Source organism: Cervus elaphus, chromosome 5 (genome assembly GCF_910594005.1).
Source record: "Cervus elaphus chromosome 5, mCerEla1.1, whole genome shotgun sequence".
Lineage (NCBI taxonomy): Eukaryota > Metazoa > Chordata > Mammalia > Artiodactyla > Cervidae > Cervus > Cervus elaphus.
In genome coordinates, this window is record NC_057819.1 from 294,838 (window position 1) to 312,913 (window position 18,076).

Sequence of the window (18,076 nt, forward strand, 5' to 3'; positions counted from 1 at the left end):
TGTCCCCACGTGCCTGCCCGGCTTCCACGGTGGTGGGCGTGTGGCCCACCGGCCTCCATCTGAGCGCTCACTCCTGTCGGTGGACCAAGCACAACCTCGGCCCGGGGCACTTTTTCTGGATGTTCAGAAACCCTTCTTTCCTGTGAAGGCAAGCCGGTCCCTTCTCCCCTGCAGTTTTTTCCATGGCCTTATGGTCGAGGACAGTCTCTTTCCGCCCAGGCCTGCCCCCAGCCCTGCACCAACGCCAGGTGACCCCGCGGGCCTCGCCGTGATGGGCGGATGCAGACCCCGCCTGGCCGTGGCCCCGTGCCGTCCTCGTGGCTTTGGCCGGCAGCTCTCCCCAGGGCTGAGGGCGCCCTCTGACCCCCGTGGGGCAGTGGGGTAAAGGCAGGCCCCTGCAAGGCCGGGGGCAACACGGCGCCCTCCCAGGCAGTGGGCTGTGGCCCACTCCCCTCCCGCCCAGGGGAAGGGGCCAGTGCGGAAGCAGAGCCCTGTCCTTCCCTCACGGAGGTCGGGGGCACTGGGCAGCGCGCCAGCAAAGGGCCTGTGAGGGGAGGGCCCCGGAGCCCTGGCCTCCCGCCTACCTCCCCGCCAGCCTGACCCATCGGAAATTCCTCTAATTCCTCAGCCCAGACTGGACTCCGTCCCCATAATTTGATTTCTGGATCCGGGTTTGGCCAGGCCTGTGAGGAGGAGGAGCAGCTGGCTCAGCACAAAGACGGATGCCCGAGTGCAGGCACGGTTTCGGGGGACGGTCAGCACCCCCCCAGTCCTTCTGGGCACCCGTGCCCTCCTTGGGGAGCGAGTGCTGGCCACGTTGCCACCCCAGCCAGCTGGGAGCCCCTGGGGGGTGTCTCCGCCTCACCCCTCCCCACCCACTCAGCCCCCGGCTGCCTGTCCCTGCCCTGCTGTGGCCAGCCTCCCTTCCTCCCCGAGCTGCCCCCTATAGATCCCCCCCGGCCTCCCCTGCAGCATCCACGTGTCTCCTCACAGCTCCTTGTGCTCCCCTCACCGCTCCCCTGCACTCCCTTCCACCTGCTTCCTGCCCTTCCATCCCTCCACCCACCCGGGGCTCCTCCTGGGGGGCTCAGCCTGGACACCTGCCCCGGGACAGGCGAGGTGGTCTCTGGACGGTGCATCTGTCCCTGTCTTCCTGCTAGATGTCCCCCCCCCCTCCAAGAGCAGCCCGCACCCGGGACTCAGGACACTGGGGTCAATGTCTGGGTGGGGCTGTGAGGGGTCAGCCCGGCGGGCAGTGCGAGGCCTTCACTGGACGGGGGCAGGGAAGGTGCTAGCCAGGCAGGAGGACGAAGGTCACTGCAGTCCCACAGGGCACAATGCCCCAGCCTCCAGGCCTCCCGGGTCAGCAGAGAGGCGAGCCTGGCTCCCACCTCTCCCCAGAATCTGCCGTAGAAGGCATCATCACAGTTTCTCGGTCCAGCTTAAAAACACATGGCCTGCAGTGGCCCGCCGCCCGTGTTGACCGCTGTCCCGGCAACTCCGCTTGCTGCTGTGTCATTGGTGTGACAGACGCTAGGCAGGCGAAGGCCGGCTCTGGGGCCCCGCTGACCTCTCCCCTCGTGGGGCCGTGGTCTGCCCATCTGTCATGGGTGTGGGGGGTCTCTGAGGTGTGCCCACGCCCCCGGCCCAGCCACGCTGGTACAAGCCGAGCCCAGGGCTGACCCTCCTTCAGGGACACCCAGCGGCCGCGGGGCAGCTTCCCACTCCCTGTGCGCTGGTGCCCTGGGCCCGCCGGGCCATTCCTGTGGCCACAGAGGGGCCTCCCATGCTGTCCGGGCCCCAGCGTCCACCTCTGAGCTGGGCCTGCACGGGGGCCATGAGGCTGGGGTGAGCTGGTGGGTGCCGTGGTCAGCGGAGGGCCCGGGAGGTCTGTGAGCTGGTCACGCCTGTTCCTCCGTACTTTCCCTTCCCTCCCCGGTCCTCCCCCGAGGGCTCAGGGCCCGTGGTTCTGCCGGGCCTGGCAGGAAGCAAGGAGCCTGGGTCAAAGCCCCACATGCCCCGGGGAGGGAGCCGGCTGCTTCCGGCCAGCCTTGGATTAATGGTTTTTAATTTAGAATTTAATCAATGTGGCGTCTCTCCAGAGGGCTGCACGCTCTGGTTCGGTCGTGAGTCACTTGCTCTGAGAGTGGGGTGGGCAGGGGGCCCACAACGCCTCCCCGGGCCCCCACCCTGGCCTCACCCTGACTTGCTCTGCTCTGCCCACAGCTGGCGCCCCGGTCATGGAGGACTGCAGCGTGCGCTCGGCCGCCACCATCCTGGCCTCGGTGAGAGAGCAGGAGGCCCGCTTCGAGCGGCTGACGCGGGCGCTGGAGCAGGAGCGGCGTCATGTCGCCCTGCAGCTGGAGCGTGCCCAGCAGCCTGGCGCGGGAGGCGGGCAGTCCCTTCCCATGGCCTGGCAACAGCTGGTTCTGCAGGTACTAGCCCCGGGACTCGGCCCAGAGGGAAGACAATCACGGGACCCCGGTGGACCACAAGCCTGCAGACAGCGGCTTATTTTGAGGCCTCCTGGGGCCTCAGGAGGGAAAGGGAGTGATGTCCTGGGTGTGCAGGACATCATGTGACAAGGGGGCAGGACACAGCCAGACCCTCAAAATGGCGCTTTCCACCTGAGGGAGCCCCCGGGGCCCAGGCGGCTGGGTAGGGTCTGCCCTGGGTGGCTCAGAACTCAGCCTGGGCACGCGGAGGGTTCAGCTTTCACAGAGTCTCCCTGCCTTTGCTGCTGCTGCGTCCATCAGCGGGCCAGCTGCCGGGGAGGCTCAGGCAAGGCTGGGCTCTGCCTGCTGCCCGGAGCATGACGGCCATCGCCCCTGCGCAGCCCCAGGAGGGGTGAGCCTGGTCTGGTCCTGGCCTGAAAACTCTGAATTGCGGGTGGACAATCCGGTGAGGCCTCCTGGGCTCCTCCCTATGTGACCTGTGCCCCACTGCCAAACCCACAGGTGGGGGTTGGCTCTTGGGGTGTCGGCCGAGGAGGGAATGCTTTGCATGGAGGTCTCTGTGATGGGCTGAGGTGCAGGGCAGGGCTCTGGCAGGGTTCAGGGGAGCCAGACTCACGCTGGCAGAGTGGGGACCCCGGGCCTCTGTGGCTGGAGGGAGAGGGAGCAGGGTATGGGTCTGGCCCAAGACTGGCCCAGCAGGCTCGGCTGCCCAGCCTGGGCGTGTGGGACTCAGAAGCAGCGGCCTGTGGTCAGATGGGCAGCATGGCCAGTGACTTCCCCAAGCCTTGATGTCCTCATCTGATGGTGGGCAGTCCGCATGCACAGCCCAGCTAGGTCCATGGTCAGAGCCAAAGACACCTCTTCACAGACTGGACACGTTGGGCAGCTCTTTCCAAGCTGGCTGGCGCTGACATGGTCGCACAGTTGGTTCACAGAGGCTGGAGCTGAGGCCAAGTGGGTCTAGGTATGAGGGCCGCCCCGCGGCCCCCTGGACCCTGGGCACTCCAGACAGTGAGGCCTGCACCCACAAACTTGGGGAGCAACACAGCCGGCTGGGCCTCATGGGGACAGCAGCAGCCCATGACTCCAAGGTTACTCTTTGGGCGCCAAGCACTCTTTCCAGGCTCCAGCCCTCCCAGTCCGGAAAGGGCTCTGGCATCCAGCCCAGAGGGCGCGCTGAGAGTCGACGACCCTGCAGGAAGACGTTCCCAGAGCCCGGAGCTGCCCTGGCCTGAAAGGCCACCACCCTCCCTGGCCACTGCCCCTCCCCACCCTGGGCCCTCCAGGCCTGCCCCTGGGATTCTGTCTCTTGGCAGGAGATGGTTTCTCAGGCTAAGATCAGACTAGCAGGACTGATGGGGACACTGGGAAGGCCAGGCCACATGTAGCCAGCCAGGCCTGGCGGCCTCCACGCGTCACCTGCCTCCCAGCCCCGTCTCAGCAGGAGGTGCCTGGTGACCCACCTGTGACCCTCAGCTCCCTGGACCTGGTCCTCGGGGTCAGAGCCCAGGTCTATGAAGCTTGGAGGCTGGTGGCCAGGCAGGTGGCTGGGGCTGGGGAGCCAAGGGGTGGGGGCTGCCGTGACCCCGAGGCTATGCTGTAGCCCTGACTGAAGGCCAGGCTGAGATGGGGATGTGGCCGGGGCACTAGCAGACAGTGAAATTTGGGAGAAGGAACTACTCACACAGAAGCGTCCAGGTTCCCTCAGGGCAGTGGTCCTGTCTTCTGCTCCTGTCTCACGTGGCTATGAGTTAAAGGGGCCAGTGCTGAGGAGCAACTCAAGGGAAACTGAGGCTTAGAAGGACATGCAGTGGACACCCAGAGAGCTTGAGCATGCTGTCTGCGTGGCCCGTATGCTGGTGTGACTTGGAAGGGGCATGGGGTCTGGGGAGAAGTGGGTGGAAAACAGAGAGCCCAGGCCAGGGCCCCCTTTCGTGCCCAGCCCCCTGAACCTCCCCCAGGTCTGTATTCCCTTAGGGGGAGCCAGACTCCCGGGGTGTGGCCTGCTGGGGGGCGGAGAGTTCACCCCCAGACGGGTCAGAAGCCCTGATAACCGCCCCCCCTCCCACCCGCCCCCGCCCCCGCTTAGTACGTCAAAGGCGGGAGGAGAGGGTCTGAAGCCAGCTAGGCCCGCCAGCCTTCACCCAGACACCCAACAGTGGTGCTCTCTCCCCGCCCTGTGATATGACACCGCTCAGCGGCTGGGGGACTCAGAGCGGGGGACCTTAAGTCTCAGAGGCCTCTGGGCCACCTGCAGGGGTGGGGAGCGCTTTCACTGGGAGCAAACCGAGGCTCGGGAAGGGATCAGCGGGAAAATGCCAGCCCCGCGGCAGGGACGTGGGGACCGGGAGCCCTGACCCGCCACCGGGGTGGTGGGTGACCCCGGCCCGGCCCCTCCCCGCCCCCTCCGGGCGCCGCCCCTCCCGATTGGCTGCTCGCCGCCCCGCCCCAGTTTCGCTCCGCCCCACCCCAGCTTGGCCCCGCCCCATTGGCTGTTCGCCGCCCCGCCCCAGCTTGGCTCCGCCCGATTGGCCGCTCGCCTCGTCGCCCCGCCCCGCCCGTCGGCCGCTAGCCGCCGCTCAGCCAGGTCCGCCCGCGGGGAGCGAGTCCGCCAAGCCCCAGCTGAGCGGCCGAGGCACCGGAGCCGATCCCGGTCCAGCCACCGCCGCCGCCTCCCCGCGCTCCCCGCGCCCGGCCCGATGCCGGCCGAACTCAGACAGGTTGGAAGGAACTTGGTCCCGGGCGGGGGCTCCGTCTCGGGGGCCGGTGGCGGAGGGCGGGGCGCTGGCCCTCCGGGAGGACCCGCTTTTGTTTGTGGAGCCGCCGGCCGGAGGCAGCTATTGTCTGCGCCCCCAGGGCCGGGGCCGGGAGTGAGGGCTGAGTGGACGCGCCGCCGGGAGGTGCGGAGAGCGGGCCGGGGCCGGGGCCATGAAGGCGGGGGGCCGCGGGCGCACCCCGGCCAGCGCCCCGGACAGGTGCCTGGGACAGGGTGGTGGGCAGGGCCTCCTGGAGCGGCACCTCTGCTGCAGGAGGGAGGCCGCGTCTAGAGAGGGCGGCGCGGCTAGGCCTCCCCCACGTTCCTAGGGCCCCGGCTCGCGGGGCCGCGCAGGAGCTTCGGGATTCTAATGGAAGCAGGTCTGCCGCGGCAGCGCACGTGGAGCAAGGGCTGGGGGCCTGCCCTGCCCACGTGCGGAGGCGGAGGCGGTGTCCTCCGAGGACCAGCACCGGGGAAGGCTCGTGGGTAGCCTGCACGCTTGCTCAGTGTGTGTGGGGTGGTGCACTCACAGGCATGGAAACTGAGGCAGAGGGGAGGGGCAAGAGGTGAGTCTGGATACCTGCCCAGCTGGACAGCTAGGTGCCTGCTGGTTCCAGAGACCGAGGGACCAGTTCAGGGGCACCGAAGGCATCTGGGGCCACCATGTGGCTGATGGTTGTGGGCTGGGCTCGGGGAAGTTGGGTTAGGGGAAAGCCCACCCTGCTGTCGCCCACAGGCTGGCTCCCCTAGTCTGCAGGACACCCACCGCCCCGTGTCCTCTGGTTACTTGGCCTGGGGCTGTGCACTTGCAGGTGGAGTGCTGCTGTGGAGGGGTGAGCTCCTAGTCAGCCAGGCTAGGCCTGCCGTTCTGGGCACCAAGGGAGAGGGCATCTGTCGTGGCCAAGAACTTGCTCCCTGGGGGCAGAGGCTTTGCGGGGCCTGGCCTAGACCCTACCAGGATCGCCACGCTGGGTGAGGGGCTGGAGGAACGTCATTCAGCAGCCATCTCGTGCTCCGGGGCCTGGACAGGGGGTTGTTACAGCTGGACACCGGCTGTAACCCATCCCCCTGTGTGTCGCAGTGGGGTTGTGGGCACCCCACATTCTGATCTTCATGACGGAGACTGAGTGCCCCTCTGGGGAAGGCAGGCAATGGGGGTGGATCCGCACATCCGGGACCCCTGTCCAGGCCCCCAGCTGTGACTGCACTTGTTTCCTGGGCCCTCCTGCCATCGCCGCACGTGCCCCTAGAGGCTGCTTTGGGCTTTTGCCTTGTCCTCCAGGTCACTTTTCTATGCCCCGCACACCCTAGATCTGGTCACAAAGGCAGGACTGGCGTTATCCCCCTGTCCCACAGCCTGGACACCTGGCTTCCTCCTGTTTCCATGTGAGGAAGCTGAGCCCAGATGTGTAGCCGGCCCAGGGCCCTCTAGCTCTGGGCCCTGGGGAACCTCTTGAGAGCAGTGGGGTGTTGGTCACTCTGGCTCCTGGCTTGGCATCCTGGGCCAGGCACTGTGCACAAGCTCCAGGAGCTCATGGGAAACCCCAGGCCTGGACACAGCCCCTTGCTGGGCCAGGCCCAGGGGCTGTGGACCCAGTCACTATGGACAGGAGGACAATGGAACTGATCTGGGCTCAGGGGAGAGGTGACGGGAGGCTGGACAGTTATCCCAGCCTGAGAGGCAAGGGTGGGGCCCGGGCTAAGGACAGGGTGGAAAGGCGGTGGACGGGACTGGCGGGATGTGGGATGGGGGGGAGGGAGGTTCTGTGTCTAGGGTATGAGGGAGGTCTGGGGCTGCAGTGCTGGGGGTCCCTGAGGCTCAGCTGGCCTGGGTAGGTGGACACGGGACACGGGGCCCTGGAGCTGGGCCTGGAGCCAGACAGGGGTGCAGGCAGGCTGGTCCACAGCCTCTGGTGAGCGCCGACCATGTCCTGGAGGGCAGTCAGTGACCCCACGTCCTCACCCCAAAGCTGTTTCAGAGGCATCAGCCATGGGTCAACCTTGGGTCCCCACGGCCCCCAGGCCTTGGCTCCCTGACCTACCAGCTCCTATCGTCCCCGTGGTGGATGCCGGGGGTGCTGAGGGAGCCTGGAGGCACAGGTAGAAGGCGGGGGGGTGGTATCATGGGGGTGTGGGTGATAGGCGCTGTTGGGAGAGCCCCGGATCTGGGTTGGGTGCTTTTGCACGCATGTGTGAGTGTACACGTGTGTCCAGGTCCCTGTCTGCATGCGTGTGCCCAGGTGTGTGTACGGGGGCCGGGCCTCCCCATGCTCCCTGGCTGACTCAGGCTGCCGCCTCCATGCCCGCCTGCCCCGGTGAAGTCATCGCCGTTTTTAGCTCCCTGAGGTCACTTGCCAGCGGGAGCTCTCGGGGCCTCGGGATCCGGCTACCGGGTGTTGGTGGGAGCTGCCGCAGGGCCGCCAGGCCTCCCTGGGCTCCTGGCTGCCCTGGACCCCACCCCCTCGGCCCCCAGCGCACTGTCTGCAGGCTGGGCAGCCAGGCACCCAGCACAGGCTCAGCCCCTGTGCCCTCCCAGCAGCGCAAGCCTGGCGGGGCGGAGCCTCTTCTGGGAGAGAGTTAACACACGCAAATGTACACACACCTCCCCAAGGCCCTACCACACAGGGTCCTGGACTCCCTGCCCCTCCCTCCTCCCGGCGCCAGAGCCTGGGGCCTCGCTGCCCAGCCCAGCCCCTAGCCCCCGGCCTCCTGTGCCAGCAGAGCGCCCACTGCCGGCCACATTCATGCCCCTCCATTGTCCAGTGCAGATGCGGGGGTGGGGGGGTGCTGAGGGTCTGCAGGTCACCCCTGCACCGCCCTGGCTCCCCAGGGCCCTAAGACAAGAGCCAGGCCGTTCTGCTGGGCCAACGGCCCGTGTCCCCACCGCAGGCCTCTGTCTGCTTCTCTTCCTTGGGGGGCGGCCTCCATCCTCCGGGCTGGGACCCCGGCGGGCATGCTGCCTGCTCTCTAGGACTGTGGAGGTGCCGCCAGGCTGAGGCCCACGAGGGGTGACGCGTGGCCAGGAAGCCTTTCCCCGGGCGCTGGGGTCCTGCGAGCAGCACACACATCCCGCTCATGCTCTGCCCTCCACCAAGCCTCAGCGTCACTTTATAAAACCACACCCATCCTCGGGGCCCTGCTTCTGGAGGAAGGGCACGTTCTGTGGCCCCTGGCATCAAAGCCTGCGGGCTGGTCCTCCAGGCTCCCCCTGGACCCCGAGGAGGCCCCAACCCCAGCACGGTGTGCAGCTGGGGGACATGCATACCTTTAGGACAGGACCCCACCCATTGGGCACGGGCCTGGCCGTGGAGCAGGGCCCGGTCTCCTGCTGACCCGGGAGTGTATGCCCCCACGCCACCCACTAAGGCTTGGATCTCAGCTGCTGCCCCTCCCGGCCAGAGGCTGGTCCTTGGGTGCTGGTGCAGGCAGGGGGGACCTCATGCTGCTCAGCACGGCAGGGGTCCGGCCCAGCCGTGCTGTGGGCTGGCCTGTCCTCTGTAAGCTTCAGTTTATCCTCAAGAAAGTCTGACCTGCAGGCCCATGGCCTTCAGAAGCGCCCCTGTGCAGCGCCGTCTTGTCTGTGGGGATGTTGGCAATGGGGGCTGAGAGCTGAGGGCCCAGCTGGGGAGACCAGGGCAGGGAGCAGGGAGGGGACACCAGGGCTCCCTTCCAGGGTCGGTTGGGCCCCGCTGGCCTGGATCCAGCCTCCCTGGGCCCTGATCTGGCACCAGGTCTCGGGGAGCAGGCACCGGCCCCTGGCCCGAGGGAGGCCCTGCCCCTGCAGCAGCCCCCAGCGTCCGGCCGGAAGGACCCAGGGTATTTTGTTGCTCTGGGTGCGCAGGGCTTTCTGGGAACTGGGTATTTCTGTCCTGCGAGGGCGTCCGCGGGTCCTGGGGGTGGCAGGAGCCTGGGTGTGGCCTCCGGGAGCTGGTGAACGGTGCCAAACCTGCAACCCTCTGCGCTCAGGGCTTCTGAGGTGGGCAGGGAGGTGGCCCCGCCAGGGATCATGAGTGTCCCGCTGGCGCCTGAGCCTCCCGGAGCAGCAGCAGCCCAGCCGCACAGCCCCAACGGGGACCCCGAGGCTGCACACCGCGCTGGGGGCTGGGTCTTACCCACTCGCTCAGCCCTCAGAGGCTCCCCCCGCCCCCCGCCCGCGTGGGTGGGGGGCAGAACCAGCCCCTCCGCTGTCAGAGGCGGGAACGTGCCGCCCGGGGCTGAGAAGGGCCCAGGGCGAGAGGCGGAGCGGGGAGGCGTCCGTGCCCAGGGCTGGTGAGCTCGGGGCTGTCCTGCCGACACCTGCCCCCTCGCCCAGGAGCAGAGCCCGGGGAGCCAGGTCTCGCTGGCCACGATGCCGGAGGCGCCCGAGGTGCTGGAAGAGACCGTGACGGTGGAGGAGGACCCGGGCACCCCCACCTCCCACGTGTCCATCGTCACATCCGAAGACGGCACCACGCGCCGCACGGAGACCAAGGTACGCGGCGCCCCGCCTCCCGCGCGGCCCGGCGTCGGGCTCAGGGCCGAGTCGCCCTGGTCTCCCGGGCTGCCCGCCCACCGGCCGCCCCCTTACCCACCAGGTCACCAAGACAGTCAAGACGGTGACCACGAGAACCCTGCGCCAGGTGCCCGTGGGCCCCGACGGCCTCCCCTTGCTGGACGGCGGGCCCCCCCTGGGCCCCTTCACCGACGGCCCCCTGGACCGGCACTTCCTGCTGCGTGGGGGCGGCCAGGCAGCCACGCTCTCCCGCACCTGCCTCGGCGGCGGGGGCGGCTTTCCCGAAGAGCCCCGCGACGTCCCCGGCTACGGAAGCCTGTCTCGAGGGCTGGGCATCCGGCCCCCACGCGGAGGCCCCTCGGGTCCGGGCCCCGGCGATGGCTGCTTCACCCTGCCCGGCCGCCGGGAGGCCTTCCCCACAGGGCCGGAGCCGGGGCTGCCGGCTGGCCGCTCACAGCCCGAGCGGTTCCAGGCAGAGCCATATGGCTTGGAAGACGACGCTCGCAGCCTGGCCGCCGACGAAGAGGGGGCCCCGGAGCTGGAGCCGGACTACGGCACCGCCGCGCGGAGGAGGCTGGACTGTGGGCGGGGCCTGCGCTCCAGGTGAGCCCTGTGCCTTGCCGCTGCCTCCAAGAAGTCTGCCCTGCACCCCCTGCCAGGGTACCACCCGGGCAGTCTCGCTGCGGGATCGGCCTTGGCTCTTCTCAGGGACAGTGGCAAGGGCGGGTTCGGGCCTGGGGGGCTGCACTGGGTCCCCTCGTGCGGGTCTGGAGCCAGAGAAGCTGGTGACGCAGCTGCACCTTCCGTCCCCGCTCCAGCTAGATGGCCCCGGAGATATGAGCTCAGGGCATCTGTCAGAGCTTGGGCCAGACCCCTGCCCGTGCACAGGGGTGCCCAGAACCCAAGCCCCAGCCCTTCCCTTCTCTCCGGCACCTCTGGTTCTGTCTCTCCCACTCTCAGCATCTTCATCTGCGAGTGGGAACATGCCCACAGGCGAAACACTTGCCTAGCCACAGCCCCTCACCGGGAAGGGGGTTGGACATCTGACCCTGGGCCTGGTGTCCCCTCACATGGTCCTACCAGGAAGGCTGTGTGCAGGGGGTGCACGTGGGCCTCACGGGAGGTGGGACCCCATCCTGGTGTTTCACAGAAACATTCAGCCGGGAGTAGGTGTTCTGCCTGGTGGCGGGAGTTAGCGAGCTCCCCGGGTCTAGGGACAACCTGCCCAACAGCCAGTGCGATTGCACGGGGGCAGGGCCGCAGCCACAAGGGGACAGTCACGTGCGTGCTCGCTCACCCAGGGCCTACGAGGACGTGGTGGACGACGGCGGCGAGCTGATGGAGGAGCGGCCGCCCTTCCCAGCCGCTGCGGCACCCCTGGCGCAGCCAGAACGTGGCAGCCTGGGCAGCCTGGAGCGGGCAGTGCGGCACTCGCCCTCGGTGGACAGTGCCCGCAAGGAGCCGCGCTGGCGGGACCCCGAGCTGCCCGAGGTGCTGGCCATGCTGCGGCACCCCGTGGACCCTGTGAAGGCCAACGCAGCCGCCTACCTGCAGCACCTGTGCTTCGAGAACGAGGCCGTCAAGCGTCGCGTGCGGCAGCTGCGGGGGCTGCCGCTGCTCGTGGCCCTGCTGGACCACCCGCGCGCGGAGGTGCGGCGCCGGGCCTGCGGGGCGCTGCGGAACCTCTCCTATGGCCGGGATGCCGACAACAAGGCCGCCATTCGGGACTGCGGCGGCGTGCCCGCCCTGGTGCGCCTGCTGCGGGCCGCGCGGGACAGCGAGGTCCGCGAGCTCGTCACAGGTGAGGCGCCCGCACCCCCAGCTCCCGTGTGCCCGCCAGGAGTCCTCCGGCCCTCCCTCCCTGGTCCTCCCCTAGGAAGGAAGTAGTGGACCCGTGGCCGGGTGGGGGTCACCTGACGACCACCTCTTGGCCCTGGAGCACAGTCCAAGCTGCCTGGGTGGCTGGGAGGGGGTGCACCTACCAGCCCCTCCCATGTCCCAGCCCCTGGGGGCTCCTTCCCCTCCCCCTGTGCCAGAGTGCCCGCAGCCTCTCGCCATGGCTGATGTGAGCTGGGCTACGCTGGGCAGGGAGGGGGTTCCTGAGCGGGCCCCCTGGGGAGGAAGGGCGGACAGAGCCTGCGGTCAGCCTGGACAGATTGATGGTGCCCACAGGTACGCTCTGGAATCTGTCATCCTACGAGCCCCTGAAGATGGTCATCATCGACCACGGCCTGCAGACGCTGACCCATGAGGTCATCGTGCCGAACTCAGGTTGGGAGCCAGAGCCCAACGAGGACTCCAAGCCACGGGACGCCGAGTGGACAACCGTCTTCAAGAACACGTCAGGCTGCCTGAGGTGTGGGCCCTCATAGCTGCCAGGGCTCTTCCCTGCCCAGGAGATGGGAGCTGGGCGCCCAGCTGGCCTGTGCCCCAGGGACATCCCCGTGTCCCAGATAACGTGCAGGGCGGCTCGCCACCCAGACCTCGGCCTCAGAGCTGGTCACGCCGGTCACGGCGCCTGCCCAGGTCCGAGAACGGGCCTGCTCTGCACGTCTGTGTCCATCCACAGAGCTCTGCCACAGCCAGGCAGAGTGCTGGGGCTCGCAGATCCAGGTCCCCTCGGTCCTGCCTGTCCTTCGGGGTAACCCCCTGTGGGGTGCCTGAGAGGTAGAGCCCTGAGTTGCACAGACTCAGGCGTCTGGGAGTCAGAGGAACCCCCACCCAACGTGGGTGCAGGCGGGCCCCTGGCCCAGGTCCTGCGGTCTGCCATTAACTTCCAGGCTCCCTCATCTGCTGGCAGCCCTGACTGTGTGGGGCATTTCTGCAGACAAGACCCCAGGGCTGGCGGGGGGAGTCCCCGCAGGAGCCAGGCCTCAGGCTCACTCTCGGCCTCCCAGGAACGTGAGCTCGGACGGCGCAGAGGCCCGGCGGCGGCTCCGCGAGTGTGACGGGCTGGTGGATGCCCTGCTGCATGCCCTGCAGTCGGCCGTGGGCAGGAAGGACACGGACAACAAGGTGGGCAGGGAGCCCTGGGAAGGGCCAGACTCGCAGCCCCCACAAAGGGCTGGGGTCTGAACAGGAGCCCTGGAGCACTCGGGCAGCAGGGGGAGGGCACATGGTCCACAAGTGGGAGGTGCTCCCCTCCCCCTCAGATGCGTCTTTGGGTCTCACCCCAAGGGTCCCCGGCCCCTCCCGCCTTCATGGGCCACGGCGTTCTCCCCGGAGGGTCAGCGCCCCTCGCCCCTTCTCCCCACAGTCGGTGGAGAACTGCGTGTGCATCGTCCGGAACCTCTCCTACCACGTGCACAAGGAGGTGCCAGGGGCCGAAAGGTACCAGGAGGCCGAGCCTGGGCCCTCAGGTAGTTCCGGGAGCGCCCAGCGCCGGAGCAGGGAAGACGCTGGCTGCTTCGGTGGCAAGAAGGCCAAAGGTGTGTGGGCGGCACCGGGGTTCGGCTCTCGGATCCCAGCCCCACTGAGCTGAATGCCCTCCACACCCACGGGGGTCACAGTCAGGGAGCCAAGCGGGGCACCCAGGGGCAGGCAGGAGGGAACCTGTGCAGTGGTCTTCTTTGGTGCCTGGACCCAGACCTTCAGCTCCAGGAAGGGTTCGGGGACTCACGTGTGGACATCACCGCCTTCTGGCGTTGGCAGGGTGCCTGAGGACCCCAGGGGGATAGCACCCACCCGCCTCACTCCATCCCCGCCTCTGGCACAGCTGCCAGGGGTCTGTGCCGCGCTTGCCCGCCCACTGCGTGGCCTTTTCTGACCCCGTCGCCCATGGGGTCACTCCCCCAGGAGTGATCGGGCTGAAACTCCCGCCTGACCCTGGGGGGGGCATGGGGTGCTGCCCGCTCAGGCTCCTCTCCTCTCTCCCGTGCTTCCTCGGCCGCCCAGAAGAGTGGTTCCATCAAGGTGAGTCCCTGCTCGGCCTGCATGCAGGCCTGGCGGGCGCAGTGGGCACCAGGGACCCCCCATTGCTCAGGCAGCCATCTCCATGACAACCGCAGGACCTGCGTCCGCAGAAAGGCCCCTCCCTTCCCTGGGCAGCCATCTCCGTGACAATAGCAGGAATGTCAGCCTGGAGCTGGCTGGGAGGCTGAGGGGCTGTCCCTCTGTAAAACCTCAGCTGCGGCCCTGGGTGGGGGGAGACCAGGGTGGACAGGGCCGGGCACGTCCATCCTCAGGGCCCTGAGGAGAGAGTCTGCCCTCTGACAGAGCATCTGAGGCATGGTGCAGACAACGGGAGCACGCAAAGGCCCCAGGAGGCTAGGCAGAGCCAGCCCCGGCTGTCTGATCTCAGCTCTGCCTTCCATGAAGGAGGGGTTCCTGTCTGGGTGGAGGGGCTGGGAGGTGGTTAACTGGCCCTTGGCTGGCAGGTTAGGGGGCTATCTCCTGGCTGCCAGAGCCCAGGGCTGGGCCTGGCCACCACAAGTGGCACTGTTGGCCCCAGGCCTGCTTCACCGCAGCCCGGCACGCCCTGACCCCGTCTGCGCCTGCCCAGCCTGGGCTGCTGGCCCCTCAGTTCATGCCCTGGGACCCCAAGGAGGCTGTGGGGTGATCTGAAGAGCAGCTCCCAGCACCCAGTAGGAGACGAGTCCTGGCCACCACTGCCCTCTGGGCCGACGTATCTGCCTGAACTCAGGACGGCGCCCTGCTCCCAGCCTCCTGGTGCCCGTCTCTGACCTGGGGGTGTCTTCTGGACCCTGCCTGACACACACCTGTGCCCTGCAGGCTTCATCTCACCCTCCACTGCCCTTCTGTTCCAGGGAAGCGGGATGGGGAGATGGACCGGAACTCGGACACCCTGGACCTGCCCAAGCGCACTGAGGCTGCCAAGGGTGAGTGCGGGGGTGCAGAGGCCAGGCTGGTCCAGGGGTGAAGGTCTGTGCTGCTGAGCTGGCCTGAAGGGCCTTGGGGCCTAGTGGGGAAACTGAGGCCCACAGGGGCGGGGCTCCCAGAGGACTGTGCCAGCCCCGGGCCGTCTGCTCAGGGCTGGGAATCAGGGCCTGTGCCAAGGTAACTTCGGGCAGGTATGGGGGTGGGGGCGTGGAGGAGCGGGTGGGGATGGCAGCGAGGGTCTTCAGTGAAGGGCAGGGCTAACCAGCAAGGCCTCCTGTGCCAGCTGAGGCGCCGGGGGGTGTGGTCAGGTCCGGTTTGGAGGCTGATTCAGAGCACCCTGGCGCGTTGGGGCAGAATTGGGGAGGGGTGATGACACGCAGGGTGAGGGACGGGGAACGGGTGATGCCCGGGGACACAGGCCGCAGTGTGAGGACAGACCTGGAAGGCTGCTCCCTGCTCCGCCCTGGAGCACCGCCGAGCGACTCTGCTGCTGGGCTGGGGCCTCCAGTGATGCGGGGCCAGGAGGGGTTGAGCAGCTGCAGCTTGGAGAATAGCCTCTAACATAGGATGCGCGGGTGGGGGGCTGTTGCTAGGCAGTCTGAGTCCTGTTGCTAGGGGAGCAGTCCTGGCTGCTGCCCACGCCACCCCCCCCCCCACCTCCCTGCCGGTCCCGTGACCTCTCCCAGCCTCCATTGCTTCCCTGTGAAATGGGAAGGCTTTTCCTATCGGGTGGCTAGGGTGAACACGTCGGTGCGGAACGTCCCCCGGTGACGTCACAGCCGCCCTTGGCCCTGGCTCCGCTGCCCCGGGAGCGCGAGGAGGGGGAGGGTGACAGGGCGGCATGCGTGACAGCGGCGGGGGCGCTCCGTGCCCAGGCTTCGAGCTGCTGTACCAGCCCGAGGTGGTGCGTCTCTACTTGTCCCTCCTGACGGAGAGCCGCAACTTCAATACCCTGGAGGCCGCGGCCGGCGCCCTGCAGAACCTCAGCGCCGGGAACTGGGTGGTGAGAGGCCCGGCGGGACCGGGAGGCTTAGGGTGGAGCTGCTGGGGGCGGGCTTTGTCCGCAGCAGGAGGGCAGGTCCGGCTCGAGGGGGCGGTCAGGGCGCCGCTGGGCGAGCGACGGGCCCCAGCTGAGCACGCCGACCCCCGCTGCAGTGGGCCACGTACATCCGCGCTGCGGTGCGCAAGGAGCGCGGGCTGCCGGTGCTGGTGGAGCTGCTGCAGTCAGAGACCGACAAGGTGGTGCGCGCAGTCGCCATCGCTCTGCGCAACCTCTCGCTGGACCGGCGCAACAAGGACCTTATCGGTGAGTGCGGGCACGGGGGTCTGGGGCCCGGGCCCCCCACCCCGCTGGCGCGGCCTCACCGCCCCGCCCGCTGCCCGCAGGGAGCTACGCCATGGCTGAGCTCGTGCGAAACGTGCGCAGCGTGCAGGCACCCGCCCGGCCCGGTGCCCGCCTGGAGGAGGACACGGTGGTGGCCGTGCTCAACGCCATCCACGAGATCGTGTCCGACAGCCTGGACAACGCGCGCTCGCTGCTGCAAGCACGAGGCGTGCCCGCGCTGGTGGCGCTGGGCACCTCCAGGTGGGTGCAGGCGCGGCAGCGGGAGGGGCGGGGCGGGGGCGGGGCCTAGGTGGGTGGAGCGGGAGGGGCCCCAGGTGGATGGGAGGGGGCCTGTGGGTGGGCGGTGCGGAAGGGGCCCAGGTAGGGGGCGGGGGCCTGTGGGTGGGCGGAGTGCGGGCCGGTAGGTGGGCATGGCTTGTGGTGGGCGGGGCCGGCGGTCTGGGCAGATGCTGATCCCCGCCTGGGCCGCAGCCAATCGGTGCGCGAGGCGAAGGCCGCGTCGCACGTGCTGCAGACGGTGTGGAGCTACAAGGAGCTGCGCAGCGCCCTGCAGAAGGATGGCTGGAGCAAGGCGCGCTTCCAGGTTAGGCCCGCCCGCCCCTTCCTCTCACTTCGCCAGGCCGGTTACCCCGCGGCAGGGCCCCGACCCATGCCGTCTGGTATGTGTTCCCCCGCCGCAGTCAGCTGCTGCTAATGCCAGGGGCCCCAAGGCAGCCCCGAGTCCGGAAGGCTTGGACGACAGCACGCTGCCACTGGTGGAAAAGAGCCTGGGTGAGTATGGGGCCGGGGCCCATCCCGAGGTTCAGTTGTGCCCCTCCTGCCGGCGGAGGGCTGGAGGGAGGTGGGCCTTCATCCAGGAAGATGGCCCCCACTCTTCTCGCACCCTCTCCCCCTGGGGCGTTCACCTTGGCACCAAGCTGGGGGAGGCTGTGCCAGGGAACAGATGTTGGTGACAGGGTACCGAGTGGCTGAGGTCATGCCTGGGCCCCCGCCACCACCTGCAGCCAGCCACCCACCCACTCATGTCTTGCAGATGGTGAGAAGCCAGGCGGCCGGGACATGATCCCCATGGAGGCACTTGGTCCAGGTGCGGGCAGGTGCAGGCTGCTTGCTCTTTGTGTGGGACGGGCCTTCCAAGGAGGTGTGGTTGGAAAAGTGATTTGGTTTAGGGGTGCTCAGGGAGCGAGGGACGGGGCAGCCAGGGAGGGGTCACTGTCCAGCCAGACTGTTTGGTCTGCCACTTGAGGGGCGGCTGGAGGGCTCTGAGCTGTGGGCGGGGGGCCAGCAGGGGGAGTGGGGACAGATGAGAAGACCCAGCTCAGCAGAGTCTGGGCGGATGCCCTCCCTGGTGCACCCTGGACACTGAGGGACAGCCACACCTCGGTGCCTGCCTCAGGGTCTCCTCTGCCTCTGCCCCGCAGATGGCTACTCCACTGTGGACAGGAGGGAGCGCAGGGCTCGAGGCAGTGACCCTGCAGGGGAGATCTCTGAGAAGGAGCCGTTGAAAGTGAGTGGCCTTGGGCAGGTGTCCGGAGAGGTGGCATGTCCGGGGGGGGGCGGCGGGGAGTGGGCCTGGGGCGGGGCTGTGGCTCTCCTGCCTGGGGAACCCTTGCACACGCCAGGAGGGCGGGCCCTGTCCGAGGCTGCATCCACACCCTCCCTGCTCGGTCCTGCCCCCACGGCAGCCCCGCCACCTGCTCTGCGCCTGCTCCTGCATCCCCAAGCCCCGTTGGCGCTCAGCCCTCCCCTGGCACCCACCCCTGCCCTGCTGACCAGCCCAGCTCCCACCCGCCAGCTCATACTAATCTGCTGCGTTCTGCCTCTAATGCCCGCCTGCCCACTGCCCACCCGCTGCAGCCCGACCCCAGCAGGAAGGCTCCTCTGCCCGGGCCCAGCAGGCCTGCGGTCAGGCTGGTGGACGCCGTGGGGGACGCCAGGCCTCAGCCTGTCGACTCCTGGGTCTAGCTTGCATGCCCGGTATGTCCCCTCTGGGTTCTGCGTCGGGGTGGGGCCTCCTCCTCGTGCTGCTGCCTGCCTGCCCTGCTCTCCCTGCACGCTTCCTGCAGGGCCGCCAGAGCTCAGCGGAGGGAAGCCCAGGGCAGGGGGCAGGTGGGGGGGCCCTGGGCCATCGGAGCCTGGAGGTCACAGGGCGAGAGCAGGGCTGATCCCCCCACACCTTCCAACGCCCC

The 18,076-nt window shown here is 68.5% G+C and overlaps 1 protein-coding gene across 7 annotated transcripts in view; it reads left to right on the forward strand.

Annotated features, from left to right (window-relative positions):
• ARVCF (ARVCF delta catenin family member) overlaps positions 1-18,076 on the forward strand; it is a 30,465-nt gene that overhangs the window by 11,677 nt on the left and 712 nt on the right. Inside the window, exons 2-18 of one of the 7 annotated variants that reach the window (XM_043901012.1) lie at positions 2,227-2,435; positions 9,524-9,682; positions 9,786-10,306; positions 11,005-11,504; positions 11,876-12,059; positions 12,601-12,718; positions 12,960-13,131; positions 13,598-13,615; positions 14,470-14,541; positions 15,418-15,545; positions 15,698-15,848; positions 15,929-16,127; positions 16,359-16,470; positions 16,568-16,658; positions 16,921-16,974; positions 17,309-17,394; positions 17,745-17,864. In XM_043901012.1, the coding sequence (XP_043756947.1) occupies positions 2,241-2,435; positions 9,524-9,682; positions 9,786-10,306; positions 11,005-11,504; positions 11,876-12,059; positions 12,601-12,718; positions 12,960-13,131; positions 13,598-13,615; positions 14,470-14,541; positions 15,418-15,545; positions 15,698-15,848; positions 15,929-16,127; positions 16,359-16,470; positions 16,568-16,658; positions 16,921-16,974; positions 17,309-17,394; positions 17,745-17,852 (2,868 nt within the window). In that variant the 5' untranslated portion in view covers positions 2,227-2,240 and the 3' untranslated portion in view covers positions 17,853-17,864. Of the gene's footprint in view, positions 1-2,226; positions 2,436-5,015; positions 5,177-9,523; positions 9,683-9,785; positions 10,307-11,004; positions 11,505-11,875; positions 12,060-12,600; positions 12,719-12,959; positions 13,132-13,597; positions 13,616-14,469; positions 14,542-15,417; positions 15,546-15,697; positions 15,849-15,928; positions 16,128-16,358; positions 16,471-16,567; positions 16,659-16,920; positions 16,975-17,308; positions 17,395-17,744; positions 17,865-18,076 lie in introns of those variants that run through there. The other 6 variants (XM_043901017.1, XM_043901014.1, XM_043901013.1 and 3 more) reach the window with 6 other exon arrangements.